Genomic DNA, 15714 nt, shown 5'->3' with positions numbered 1-15714 from the left:
TAATAATTTAATATTAAATTATTATGCACTAACTATGTCATTGTTTGGGGCGGCCCGGTGTTGCATGTGAAAAACGGCGCCCGTCCACACGGCAGGACCGGGTTCAAATCCCATCCGGACCGTCCCCCCGTAGCATGGACTGACTATCCTGCTACGTGGTAAAATAAGTCTTGATACGGCCAGGCCGTTCTAACCGATCAAAAAAATAAAAAATTATGTCATTGCAAATTTATATGAAACATAATAGGATTGGATTTGGAAAGGAAATGGATTTTTGAAAGGTAATTCTACATATTAACTGCAAAATCTATCATGGCAAAAATAATAAGACCCTATAGAATAAGATCATGTTTGTATAAATTTATATTTTTTTTTAGTGATTTATTTTGTAGCAATAAACCACATATTAAAACATAACCGTAAGTATAACGAAAAAAAATTGTAATGTAAATTATCACACAAATTATCATGCAGATGTTCTAATTAACCGTGTATTCCGCCTATTTCGTTTCGTATAATCAGCGTTCCATTGTAATAATTAGTAGCTTATGGGGTAAGAAGATACACACAATTTTCACAAATCCCAAAGAATAACATCAATAAAGCTCAAAGTAAAACCTTATGTACTCTGGTACCTCCAGTGAATATGATTTCCGTCTGACAGTTTACTGCACATGGGATTACTTTTCGTTTCATCTCGAGGCAGAAAGCAGAACCGGATCGCTTTGCACTAATCGTTGTCCAATTGAAGTGTGTGTGTGCGGGCAGGATGATATGTTAATGAGTCGAGAGTACATTCCCGAAAATTATAGCTTCACGCGCGTTCGATGGTCACGCGCGTGACACCCCAGTATTATGAACCCTTAACTAATTCATAATCGCATTCCAGCTCACCCAGAACTGCTCTGTTTGCATAATCGTCGCCTACAGAAAAGATTAGAAATGTTCTCTTCATATTATGTTTTTTTTTTTATTATTCCCTACTTCTTGTCCGCTGTACAAATAGCAATGCCGGATGCCGCACTCGGCATACGTGTGGCATATTTGGTTAGCTTGTTCAAATAACTATACAGCATCACAGGAAGCACCGGGCACTGGTCATCGAGACAGGATTATGCAATCAAAAAGAGAGATCTCGTCGTCGGTGTGTGCAACCGACCGAGCGGACAGTGGATGAGTCAAGCTTCAGGCACCACCCATCTCCTGGTCGCGAGCTCATTCACCTAAACCCCTTTTCCAGCATCAGGTGTATCAGTGTTTGCGTAATTGTATGAAAATGCAAACACAGCTAATCACGGGTTTGTGGCAGTGAGCCGAAGCAGCTGCCATCAAATGATTAAGAAATTAAGTTGATCCTGGCCCACAGTGATAGTCACTTCACTCTTGCCCCGGCCGGTTGCCTGTTGCCGTGCCAATTCGGTGTCAAATAATGGTGAAGCTGAATAGCGGGATAATCCTGTGTCAATATTAACGTTTCCATCGTTTGCTCATGCTCGGAGTGGATTTTGGAGCTTCTGCTCTTATATATATATATATTTTTTTTTATTCTTGCTCGCCTCAACGGTGCGAGATACGCAGGAAATAAAAATGTCGTAAGCAGTTTTAATCCCACGTAAAGCGTTTCACGCTCCTTTAACCACATTGTGTGGTTGAATGGGGAAATTAGTGTAGGTTTTCTTTGGTATAAAAACACTGCTGCAATCAGGTTAATATGGTTGACAAGCAGTGATGTATTTGAATGGTGTGAATAGAAAGGAAGTTACGGTGATCGTAATTATTGTGTTGAGATTTGTTGTAACAACAAATGAAATTCATTTTTTTACTTTTTACCAAAAAGCAACAGCAAACAAACATTGCAAACGAAAAATTACATTTTGCATACGATTTTAATTTTTAGTGTAATTTTTTTCAATATTGATCCTGATTCATTCAACGATCTGTTAACGTCTTCCATTAAGTTTTAATAGATACCTAATGTTTTCAATTTTCAATGAATATCTGTATGTTTTCTAGTTTTTTTTGTTATATTTATTTTAAGAGTTTTTTATAAAACTTTTATAAGCATACATATTTACATACAATAAACAAACATTGCAACATTAAGAAAAAAAAGAAAAGTTTTGAACAGATAATGTGTATACATACATACACAACATACATTTACGGGTTGGACAAAGCTACATCAAGGATGACTTGTATAAAATTAGACTGTTTCAGCCACCTACTGATTATTGGGTTTGTTTTGTTTGAAGAATCAGTGGTAAAGTACTTTTGCTTATTTCATAATTATAAAATTTTAGTGCAATTATCATTCATTTCAAAATGATAATAACACAATTTTAACATTTCTATTTTATACAAATTTTTCTTTGAGGAATTTTTATTTGCGAAGGAACGATTTTAGGGTTGGGACTGATTTTTTACTGTTCCATATTAGTGTCAATTTATTGCCGTATGTTTATTGTTACTAAACAAACGGAAAATTTACTGATGAACAAGTACTACAGCCTTTTCTAAATAATACAGCACACGGAAACAGTTTTAAAATTCACGTTAAAAGCTTCCATGGAGATAAATTCGATTGCCTCTGCATTGCATTCCCGTACTGCAGATGAGTGCAAAAGACGTCTAGTCCTGCAACTTCACACCGTTCCGTTCCGTGCTATTTCCTGTGATTTGTCTATCCGTTGTATCCACTCATGAGAACGTGACAAAAGGAGGTAAGGTTGCTTCTTCACCGGGCACCGCACCTGCAAAATCCATGCGACTGTGCTCGTAACAATTTCAGAAGATTCCTTTCACAAGCTTTGCCGGTGTCGGGTTCACACACAAGTCAGATGAGCTCTTGAAAGCAAAGCATCCAGTGCTGTTCATGTGCTGTTGAAGAAAAAGGAAAACGCTCAGTGAGAAGTGCAATTATAACTTTTTAACAACATTATCTTTATCGTTAATTATGCACGGAGCATGCGACAATCACGAGCAGGACAAACTATGCGCATCTTCTGCCAGCGGCAGACGCAAGCTTTCGGTTAGAACACGGCTCCGGGGCCCTCTGCCCCATCACGACCAGCTGACCTGGGACCAGCGGCACTGCGGCAAACAGCTACACAACCGCTGTGATCTATTGTTTTGGGTCAAAGAATGTGCTACCCACCCGCTGGATGAGTGCTGAGTGTACTTTCGAATGAAGTGTAAAAATGCATGTAAGTTAGAGGAAAGAATTTATTACGATGTTTAAGTAGATATCTGGCTGAAAAGGCCACTGAGGCTAGTAAGTGGCTTCTAGACGTGATTTAATGAAGTTTAATTGTGTTAAACTTTCTCGATTACACGCTCATGATAGTTTTCCAGTTACTTTGTAGTGCATAGTACAAGATGAACCGTTGGACGGACGAACTAAGCAAGTTGTTTATTAAATTGACAATTGCTTCGAAGTGTTAGTGTTCAAATATATTAAACATATGACTCCAATGTGTAGTAGCAAAAAAAAAGCAAAACAACACATATTGACGATTTACGATGAGAGGTATTAGATTTTTACAATCAATTATAGACATCTACTAACTCAAGTGGATGATTTCCCCAAGATTTTCCAGTTTGTCGTAGCCAATTTAGAGTGGTCAGCTGTTTTGTTTTGAAGAGTACTTACTATTTGAGAAGTAGCAAACCAAATGTTAATGAACATACAAACAATTTCAAGAGGCTTTTAACCATTGGAACCAATTGAGATGAGGGATTTATCATTCTTACTAACCTCAGACCACATTCATAGATAACGAAAACTAATTTCAAGTCCTTCAAGTTTCACTAACAATGACAATTGGTATTACAATTGTTAATAGAAAGTTGATGTTACTGCAGAAAAAGATTAAACTTAACAAATTTTATAAACTTATTATCAAACAGATGGGAATATTTTCTACCCTAGCTTGAATTCTACCTCCACGAATAATTAATATTTTCACTCATTTTGGAATATGTATTTTTATTAATTGTAATTTATTTAAATCATTTATTTTTTAAATTTATAATCAATTATTACGAAATTTAGCCGTATTGTCAGCCACAAAATGCTGAAATATACAAGTATAACATTTCAATAACATAACAATTATAACATAGCATAGTCGGTTGTGACACTGGGGTTTGTGGTTATTGCTATTTGGTACTGTTGGTCCATATTCGTACTATTGTTTGTTTGTGGTGGTCGTAGTGATGGTGGTGGAGAGTAGTCAATAGCGGTCTTGTCACTTGTTTTTCAGGACCTGCACGGGACTGTAACAGAACAAACAACAATTAGAAATTTCGACGACACATAACTCCCGGTCTGCTCCCTTTTACGGATCTGGTATTATCCTCGAAGGCGACTGTTTCCTTAACGGTTTGGCTAAATCACTAAAAACGCATACATTAGTATTTAGATCATGAAGTATTATCAATTTTGGTCTCGAATTGTTTAGCAGTATCTATAGTACTATAGTAGTATTTCCTTTTACCGGATTGTCTTATTCCGAGTGGGCTTCGTGACTTCAGTTATTTCTAACTTTCAATTCTACCGTTCATTGACTTGTCGTTGATGCCTCTGTCATTGGTTTATCGATCAAGTTGAGATCAACTGTACGTAACATGCACTACTGCTCAGTTTAAAAAACAAATAATAAAAGACATTATGCTTGGCTGAACGTGCCGATGGTGTACGTGATAGAGACGCTGGTTTCACATGACAGAATCGGTAACGAGATAAAGTTTAGCCAAGTGAGCTAGAAATGGCAGACATAACCATATAGGTCATTACGCCAGGAAATGAGTGAGTGTTACTTCTTGGTCTAGCAAGCGTAAGGGATGTTACATATTAAAAGGGTTCGATCACGTTTTCTCGTAAATTTTAAAATTGTTCTTTTGTCGTCGTTGTAGTCCTCGTTGATATATCTTGTAAATGAAATTTTAAGAATTTCTGGGCAGATTGGACATACTTCTGAGAAAGTAAAACCCTTTCATAGAAAAACCTTAGTCAGAAGTGCCTTTGTGTGCTAATTTATCTTCTTTCAGTCTGCTTCTTTCACGAACAGAGTGATCTTTTCGTTCTTCCTGGAGGTTGAAGCAATCAGCCAAATTATAAAAAAACCCTTGGATAAGATACGAAAGTGTCAGTCAAGGCCAGTGAGTAGTAGGCGATTGCCAGAAGGAACGGCTGAAGGATTTAGTGACAAGTTTTAGCATAAAGTTTTACCACACATCGCCAATCCTCCCGCCGAACAGAACTTTGTAGGAAAAACCTCAACCGAAGGATCAAATCCCACAATTTCAATGCCAGCAAAGTGACAATTGATTTCCAATGGCACAAAAATTATAAAAGAAATAGTAAAATGTCTGTTATAGCGTAATCTTTCCCAAAGTTCTATCCAGAAAGCGTTTGGCCTTTCTGTAGGGCGTAACAATTTTTGTTTTTTGATTTCGTTAGTAAGATTAAACCAAAATTTATTTCTTTCAAATACGTTCATCAGTTGTTTTTTCATCGCCAATCGATATTTGTCCATTTTTTAATGCATACGTTAATTTGTGAGCAATAAGGATAGGGAATTTAAATTCATCCTTGACAGTCAACTTCTCACTATCGAAGGTTGTTTAATCGTAAAAAATAGTCTGTTTTCAATGTTATAAAACAATTAAACAGCTTAATTTTAAATTGCTACAGTCCGATAAACATTAGTCACCGGAAGAAACCTTCCCAAAAATGAATATTTGTTCGATTACGAACCTCAACATCCGTTGTTGTGCACATGTTTACCGTTTTTAAATTCACGTTCCATCGATAAGAAGCTAAGTGATGAAAATACCAAACCCAATGTCAAAACGTGCTGTTGCTAATCCACACTTTAGATGTTTTGCCACTGTCACAGTAAAACCATTTTCGTCACAGTAATACCCTTTTGTGCCTAAGACCACCGGTATACCGGTTATAGCTGATAACAGGCAACTTGACCGATAGAAGCCGCTAAGTAGATGGAGACCGCCTGGTACACTTTCTAGAAATATGCGCTTCACAGTTTATCTGCAGTTAATTAAAGATACCTTGCTTCCCTTTACGATAAGTTGCGATAAGATGCAGCCGCTTTGGATTCACTGATAATAGATGGGTTTGAGGTTGACACCTATCTAAAAATTAGTGTCGCCAAATTTAACAACTTACCTGCCTATTAGATGTGAGCCGAACGTTGATTTGGAAGGAGACGCAATCTTACAACCGTACGTGTGCGCTTTTTGTTCCAGGCCTGAGTGATAGAATCTTCCAAAGAATGGCTTCAACAACGACCAAGAACGTGCAAAGCCCGATTGCGCTAAATCAACGCTCGACTGTGATTAGGGATGGGATTCAACCTTTGGACTACTTTGGCCATTGGGATGGCTTGGGTAAGGCAAAGATGGTCAACACTGGCTCATCGGTTATGGTAAGTAGATTATTCCACTAGCGAGAATTGGCATCGATGACTTGTTTTTTTTTGTCACACACCCAACCATAACTTGCAGATAACTTTCAGCGATCGTCCTTTCCGGCCATTCATCGTGGGTGGTGTCCTAGGCAACAAGTACATTTTCGAGCAGCTCCACTTTCACTGGGGCATCGGGGATGGTTCCGGATGTGAACATACGCTAGAGGGTAGCACCTACTCGATGGAGGCACACGCCGTACATTACAACGCCAAATATGGCAGCTTCGCGGAAGCGGTCGACAAACCGGACGGTTTAGCAGTGCTCGGGTTCTTTGTGCAGGCGTACGGCAACGACCATTGTCCAGCGTTCGATAAGATCGTGGCCGGATTGCAATACATACGGAACCCGAACGCGCAAACCGAAATCGATGCCGATTGCCTCGCTTGGATGGGAATGCAAGAGCTCAACCGACACTACTACACGTACAAAGGTTCGCTGACCACTCCACCGTACTTCGAAAGCGTCACTTGGCTGGTGTACAAAACGCCAATCTACGTGTCCACCGGTCAGCTGGAAGCATTCCGGCAGCTACAGGCCTGTCCAAAGGATAGTAGCAAAAAGATCGTGAACAACTTCCGGCCAGTTCAGGTGCACAAGCAAGTACCGGAGGTAGTTTTTGTGCGCAACAATCATCCCGTGATTCTTTCTAAGCTGTAACATTGCTCTGTTGGGTAAACTATGTGTTCGTTAGGAAATTTGTTAAAATAAAAAAAAAGTTTGCTATTAACATGTTGATTGTTTTGTATTGTTTGTTGTTAAGCTTCAATTGAACTTATATTTGTAAAGTTAAAAAAATCCAATTCCTTAATCCAAAAGTAAAAATAAAACTATTTCAATATCATATACAAAAACCTTTCTAAATATTTTTTAAGTATATTTGGAAGTCACACGACAGTTCATCAAATCCCATCTGAAACGTGCCCCGGTAGTAACGGCTGACTATCTGTCTATGTTGAAAAAATAAGTCCAGATAAGCCTAGGAAGGCATGACCATTCCTAAAGCAAAAAAAATAGTTGAAAATATTAGCTGTTAGCACTTAGGAAAACAAATAAGTTTACACTTCATTCCTCTCACTTTATAAATTATTTTTAATGACAGGTTTTTATAAAAAGCTTTCATTACTACTAATCTTTTATTTTTTACAATGTAGCCATGAAAGTAAATTCTCGGTACCAAGAGTCTGTTTGAATTAAGTTCGATTCCAAAAAACTATTCCTCCTAAAAGAAGAGGCTATCAATAAGCGCATGGTACACTTTTATAAAATATGGTTTAAATTTTAAACGAATGCTTTCAATTAAATCTTTTATTCTCGTTATTGCTAAAATAGTGAGATAATTATTTACATCGGCACTCGTTCATCTCTTGCTCACAATTGAACGTCAACACGTTCTGTCAACCATAAACGACGGGCAGCACATCTTTCCGACCACTGTGAATGGTCTTTGCAATTAAATCTAACATCTTGATGTTAAATGGTCGTTTTCGTTCACTTTTACTCACCGTTTATAGGCAGGTGCACTATTTCGGGCAATTTTATCCAACATTATTTGCATGTTGCGTGAAGATTTCCCTAGGAGAGCTGCAGCATAGTATCTGCCGTGCATGGTCTCATGCATATTGATGCCAATCTTGTATGATTGCTTTATGCAAACAGGTATCAACGGCAAGGTTGCAGTTTGCAGTACCAGTTGCAGTTGGGTTCTGCCACCAGCCCGAGACCGATCCTTATTAGTGTTTATACAGAAAAGCCCATTATTTACCGTCCCCGGTGGATTGGAGCTGGGACAGTTTATATTTCCAAACCTGATGCTACCCGGCAGATCAGTACGGTCCATTTCCTTGTCAACGTCGGAGCGGTCGTCGGAAGCGATACCCGCAGTGTGACATACCGGTGACATTTTGCCGGACATAGATGAAAGCTCCGTGGCGGCGTTGGTGTAATTGAGCATGTTGGTGCTCAATCGACCATCCTGATACTGAACAGGCAAGTGCGAAGGTTCCGACATTCGATGGACATTCGATACTTGCTGCGGCACGGTCTGATGCATGCCTTTGCATAGTGTTTGTGCGCTCAGCTCATCGTTGGTCCATGTTCTCCCCAGTGCCAACAGCAGTAACCGGGATAAGAATGGACAACGCTGGTCGTCAAACTGTGACATAAATGGCGTTTGATCGCATGCAACCGTTGCCAGAGTGATATGCTTTATCAAATTGGTTTGGTAGGGAAGAGGAATCGAATGTGTTCGAACTATTTTTGAATAATCTTTAAAGTAGGTTTCAATTATTCCAGTGGTGTTATAACGTTGATCAATAAACCACAGGAAACATGGAATGGCAAATGTTTCTCCAGAAGATTTATAGAAGAACTATTAAATCGTGACTATTGATAGCTGATTAAATTCTAATGATTGTTTAGCATCTTTTAAATAATTCAAACTTCAACTGTACCTTAATTTGCAGATCCGTAGTTAAATCGCTTCGTTAAATTTGTATTTTCACTTGTACGAATAAATTCGAAAAAGGTAAGTTCGTTTAACTATCTCTTGGGAATAAATTGAAATGCTTCAGGCTTTCTCGCGATATCTAATGTAAGCAGGGCCATTCTATCTTTTTTTATTCCCGTTCAACTTTTCCCCCAGCATCCATCCGATATCAGCTCACCTTCAGGTGGGTGTAGGCAAAGCAAAACTTTTTGACACCACAGATTAAAGCCGATTAGAAAACTTTGCAGAAACTTACATCGTGCATATACGCGCCGCGGCCAGAATACGAATGCACAAGAAATGCCATGAACAGGAATTACACGGAACACGGTCCATTTGGAGATTGAGACTTTACTACAAAGCTGCCAAAGCTCGCGGGTGACATGTGGTCTTATCAAAGACCGAACAGAAACTTTTAAGACGATTTAGGAGAGGATTGAAAAACCATTACTTACCGTGGGCATAGTTTTTTTTGGCAAGTCTAAGTTTTAATGCTTTTTCATAGACGATAGTGAAGGAAAATTTATAATTGTTAATAAACATATCTAGTTAAAGCTTGTTTCATTAAGCCCTTTCAAATATTCATAACATTCATTACACATCTTCTGTTCCATTCTGGTTGATGCGAGTTGTGAAAGCGATCATTCAGCAACTGTACCACAAAGAGAAAAAACTTTCAAGTTGGGAAAAAAAACATTGTAACAATAGACAAAAGTATACAAAAGTTTAGCGTTAGCTCAGAAAGTAAAGGTAATAAGGCACACAAAGATCAGGTAAACTAATGGAAATCAAAAGGTTGCGTTACGGGAAAGACAGCAAAGCGTTTCAATGAAAGCACCATTTTCTATTTTTTGCCACTTTTAATCTCGTCTTACAAAATGAACACTCCCTTTCGGACACCGGAACCGGAAGCGGGCTTGAACAAATCATAGATCCAGGGGCGGGGGAAGAGATTGGAAAGGAGGAGGTCGGATTCAATGCAGGCGCAACCCGAAGCGAACCGCTCCACACAATAGGTCAAGAATGGGCAAACACTGTAGCCGTGGGAAAATGATAAGGAATTGTAAAGTGTGTTTTCATGTTGCAGAAAATAACGCTACCGTGAAAACGCTCCGAGACCGGCCGGAAATGAGGTTGAGTCGTGTGCTTGAAGGCAAAAATGGGATAACGAAAGAACAGTGAAGACCTTTAATTAAACTCGTGAAGTGAGCTAGGCTGCTCGCTTTTGAAGAAGTTATTTGATCGGTGCACCGGCAAAAAGCTTGGCAAAGCATTGGAACCGAAGCGACTATGACTCGGGTAGAGCAAAACATTCTATCATGAGTGTTTGCTGTCGTCGAGTAGGAGGATTTATCTAGCTACGGTGTATAGTGTTTATTAGATCTTTTATATATACTAGCTTAGAATAAAAACAAAAATAAATTTTAAGAGTGCAATTGACTAGATAGTAAAATTGAAATTTCAAAATACATTTGATTATTTTATTATTATTTCCCCTCTTAGCTAAGGTCATGCCGGCCATTTCTGGCTTACTAGACCTATTTTTACCATGTAACCGGATAGTCAGTCCTTGCTAAGGGGCGATGCTCCGGATGGGATTTGATACCTAGGCCCGGTTTTACTTTTTTTTATTTATGAGGCACGGCCTGGCCGTATTGCTACCTAAGCCCGGTTTTACTTATTACGGATACCATTATCTCATCAGAATAAATTGATTATTAAAACAAAATTAATCTTTGACACGAACGTGACCCCGCATTCCTTTGTCCATTGAAAATAATGTGAAATTTACTACACAGTAATAGTAAGTAATAGGTTAATTCAACGCAAAATCATTAATTGTTATAAGTATGGTCTTTTTAAGCACATGGTAAAGCAAATCGTCAATATACGTAAGATTCCCCTTAACCTAGCCATACCATAATCCATAATATTTTAAAGCATTTTGTGATGATGATTATATCGATGTTTAGAAAAAAACTAAAACACGAAATAATGATTTGTATAATCTGAAAACATTGAGAATACATTTACTTAACATTTCTTAACCAGAATCTGAGTCGTTATTACTTTGGAAATTTTAGGTTTCACACTTTCAATTAATTTTATCTTCAGTCTCTTGCTATTTGAAATTGTAACACTAAAACATTGGGCTGTTTGTAAAGCGCACTACCGCTTGAACAAATACATAGATCGACGGCCAATAGGGGCAAAACATGTTTCATTCAAAGCTCATAATAATCTTAAAGTATTTTACAGAGCACGTGAAGTACACCTACAGAAGATTTTGTATCTATATAAAATTTAACGATTTAATTTTATAATGTGATACAATCATTTAAACCTGTATTCTGAAAACAGTAAAAAATTGAAAACACCCACGACATAAAAAAACTTTGGGAAAATTTAGGGTTTTGAAGGTCATCGCTACTTTTCGTTTTTGAAAAATTGTCTAGCTCTGATCAGAAATTTTCACCCAAACTGAACGTGTTATTGAATTGTTTCTTAGTGTACATACAATCGTCCGACTCTTACTTGAACGAAGAAACCAATTTCAAGAGGAATATTAAATTCGGTCAACATCCTAAATTTCCACATTGATTAAACTGATAAATGGATAGCATATCGTAACCCTTTAAAAGCCATCAAAAACTCAAATTAAATAGGTAAATAAAGTGTTATACTCTAAAACACTTCCATTAACATTCTTTAAAGCGATTAAAGTCACAAATAGCAAAACGAAAACGAAGTAAAACTAAGCAACATTTTCGATGATTTCCTTTCCTAGTTTTTCCTTGCGAGCTATCTTCGTGGAAGGTTTTCTTAAATTTTAAATCTCAAATGAGAAAACAAATAGGAATACCTTTCTTAGTTGTTTTAGTGTTATGTTTTTTGATTCAAATTCGTTGCATTATCCAAATGCGATTGCTTGTTTGCTACGTCAATGTTACAACGATAGTTTTTGTCAGTTTGCCAAAACAAGAAAAAAAAACACACAAATTCTCTTCGATGTCAAACTTTTCCTTACATGCAAAACATGATAGGCACTACGATCTGGTGTTTCTGTTTAATTTCGTTTTTCCCTGTACGTTTGCGGTAATATACATCACAGGCAGATTATGAAGCGAAGAAACTTTATCGTACCGTGCAGGTGAGTCGTGCGATGATTGCAACCAGCCACAAATGTGAAGCCGATGCAACAAAACATACTGTGTACCTACCAGTGCACTATAGTGCTTTCTCTGCACAGATATCTGCATATGCTTTTGTGCGGCAGGGATGGGCATATAATTTATTCAAAATCCTACACACCGTTACAGCGTAGTAACCTCCACCGGAAAGTGCATTGCACGTGTACAGGTAGCTGTAACGGGGAGAGAGTGCATCGGGATGGCCACAGATGAAAAGAGCACAAATAAACAACGTACAATTTATGGAGAACATGGAGTAATCATTTCATTTATACCGACAAATATCATGCTTCATCTGAGCGTGGGATTAAGGGAGCTAAATTTATGACCACTAGTGGAAACTAGTGGAAAACTAGTGCAAGTTTTTGTTCCGCATATCCTTGTTCGTTTGAATTGAAATTTATTCGTTGCGTGACTGTAACGTATCACTGTATGTGGAAAGTAACGTTTTGGAGCACTGTTTAGAGCAATGTTTCTAGTGTAGACACAAACGGAAGCTTAAATTTTTTAAATAGCATAAACATTTCATAAACAGTTAAAATATCAGGTTGCACTTAGTACAACATAAAAGAACTGGTATTGTACGCCTTAGGACAAAGCATCATTATTATGACAATCGCCGGGAAGATCCTTATCCCGTGTGAAGAGAAAGCAAATTACATTTTAATTTCAGTTTCCAATAGTTTTCTATAGCAATAAGCCATTTCCTGCCCACCTTGATGACGTTCCATCCCATAAACCGTAGTCGAAAAGATTTAATGGAAAATTGCCACAATTAGTGGTTTACCGGTGGCACTTAAACAAAATCGTTGTGGCCAATTAGAAAACGATACTATGATTACGAGCCGCTCTGTTGTTAGTTGTCTGAAGAATCTGAGCATTATACCGTAGTTTGTTTTTGGTAAAAGTTTCTAGCCCTTCGCACGCTGAAGCTAAAGGCACTGTATGAACCACCTGCAAGCGGAAGACTTTATCCTTTCGACAAAGCTCTGCCTTAGCAGACGCCATTGGCTGGTGGAACACGAAACATCCCGCCCTAACATTGACTGAAAACCGGCGAAAGCTTCTGCTTCTACCACACTGGCTAACGACAGGCTGATAGATAATTAAGATGCTATCAGAATGAACGTTGGCGTTCGTAGCCCGCGTGTCGTTTGCGCAGATAACGACGCACATCAGGGCACATTCCGTTGATGCCAGGCCGGTGCACATTACCGCTACGGAGTGCTTCTTCGATATCGACCGATGATGATGGTGGGACGAGCTCGAACGACACGGCATGCCGAAGCGATCGTACCGAATAAGTCGTTTTCCGTGAACGATTTCAGTCGGTGATAGACGAATTGATGGACTCATTATGCTTTCTCCCGTTTAACGTCTTCCCGGCAGTGAATGCAAAATGGTGTTGCCCTTTTAAAATCCATCTGCATGTTTGTGCGATGTCTGTTACCGTGCACTACGTGTGTGATCTAAAGTCAAACTGTCACGATCAAACGCACGCTAAAAAGCATCCCACACGTCGTACAGATTTTTTTCCCCCGCAACATGCTGTAAGGATTTACGTACAGTGCAATGGCGTACGTTATGGTTAAGCATCTTCCTGTGTTGATAGCGAGTGAACAGAATCGATACTTTAAATAGCAGTGCGTGATATCTTCGTAATTGCAGGCTTGCAGAGCAAGACAGTTTAGTGAGTTTTGCTTTCATCGTAATGACAGCGGACCTCTAAAAAAAATCAAAGATACGACGTCACCAGATAAATGGTCCCGGTACCATTTTTCAGCAGAAACTTCATTGTTGGATCATTGCAAAACACTCTCAGGCAGCATACCCGGCATGGTTGTACTACATATAGTTGTAGATAAATTTTTGATTTTTTTTAATATGTGGGGATAGATAAGTTTAACGATTCGACATTAATTGCATGGTTTTCAATACTTCGTTTGTGATGAGATTGTTGTAAATAAATGAGGTAATAATGGAAGTAAAAGCTATTTCAATTACTTCAGAAATTTAATCGTATCGTTTAATACTCTTTTACAATTGTACTCATGAGTTTCTGGTGTCAATAGTACATAGAAGAAAGCAAATTGACTACGTATAAGGGGTGATACACTTTGTAGAAAATACACACATCGCATTAGATATGTGATTCTCAATTAGGCCAGATACAAGGGAAGGATAATGTGGAGGACAAATCAAAAGATGATACAATGAAAATGACACCGACCAGCCCATAAAAAAAATCCCACTTAGTATCGTGTATACTATACAAGGACAGACAATGCAGATAAGGCACAACGACCACAATCACTACAAACAAACTAAAAGTGCTCAATTTTTTTAACACTAAATCAAAACATAACCATTTTTGTATTAATACGAAGCACTTTTTTTGCTTGGTTAGAACGGCCAGGTCGTATCAAGACTTGTTTTACCACGTAACAGCATAATCAGTCCTTGCAACGGACGGGATTTGATCCCCGGTCCTGCCGAGTAGACCGGCGCCGTTTATCACATACGGCCGGTAGCCTTCCGTTTACGAAAGGTAAATTACAACTTTGAGGATCAATTTTTACCCAATTGTGACAATCCGTTTATTTGTGCTTGTTCTCAAGCCGTATAAAATTAAGAAATTCAAATAGAATTGGCAACTAAAGAGATACAATTGTGTTTAACTTATAAGCTTTTTATTTAATCAACTAAACCTCTCCACTTCACTAAATATACACACGTTGAGAGTAATAGAAACCAAATTATTACTTCATATATTTGTGATCGGAACACAACCGAGTATGCCCGGGATAAGGCAAAATATAAGGAGGAAATGCCTTGTGATTATTGAACATTTTAGCATTTTGTGGCTGACAATACATTTAGCCGTAATAATTGATCATAAATAAATAAATAAATAAATATTTGTGATCGGAAGTATGTTTTCAGTTGTTAATTGCTAATATGTAGCTTATTATTAAAACATTCCTTCAAAAATGTATGATGAAAGTTGCATTCATTGAACGCTGCAAAGTAAATTTAAGAACTTTTCGGTACTGTTACATAAATACGCCGAAAAACTCTTAAAGTATCTTAAACTCTAGAATTAAAATTTAATTGCAAACGAATAGATCACGATCTAAATTAACAATGCTTCTGGACTTAATGCTTAACCACAACAATGCTTAACCTTTAACAACTTAAAGGTGCACTAAACACAATAAATATTTCTAGCGTTTACATTAGGCTTCACCATTTGCTGTGGAATTAGCATGTTGGATGATTTTTATTTCCATACCGTTTGTTATTGCTCCTGTTTCTTTGTGCTTGCTGTGCTATACCTCTGCACTATCGAATCGAAGAAGAATTTAGGAATATTGATCACACGTAAACATTGTTGCTAAATAAACTGTATGTTTGGCACCTAAAGGGTTGATTTGAATTAGTACAGGAATTACACACACTTTAGGAGTTCAGGAATTACACACATTTAGGATTTCAGGAATTATACATAAAGCTAGGACGTAGTATTAGTAATATGACTGTCAGAAG

General features: G+C 37.9%; 1 protein-coding gene across 1 annotated transcript; it reads left to right on the top strand.

Annotated features, from left to right (window-relative positions):
• The first annotated feature begins 6140 nt into the window (after window positions 1-6140).
• LOC125768905 (carbonic anhydrase 2-like) lies at window positions 6141-7276 on the top strand. The gene is made up of 2 exons (XM_049437225.1): window positions 6141-6449; window positions 6529-7276. The coding sequence occupies exons 1-2, from the start codon at window positions 6297-6299 to the stop codon at window positions 7147-7149; spliced, it is 774 nt and encodes a 257-aa protein (XP_049293182.1). The 5' UTR covers window positions 6141-6296; the 3' UTR covers window positions 7150-7276.
• Window positions 7277-15714: the final 8438 nt, after the last annotated feature.

The sequence above is a fragment of the Anopheles funestus genome, chromosome 3RL (genome assembly GCF_943734845.2).
Source record: "Anopheles funestus chromosome 3RL, idAnoFuneDA-416_04, whole genome shotgun sequence".
NCBI lineage: Eukaryota > Metazoa > Arthropoda > Insecta > Diptera > Culicidae > Anopheles > Anopheles funestus.
The sequence above is the reverse complement of the archived record's forward strand: the minus strand, read 5'-3'. Positions and strand labels throughout refer to the sequence as shown.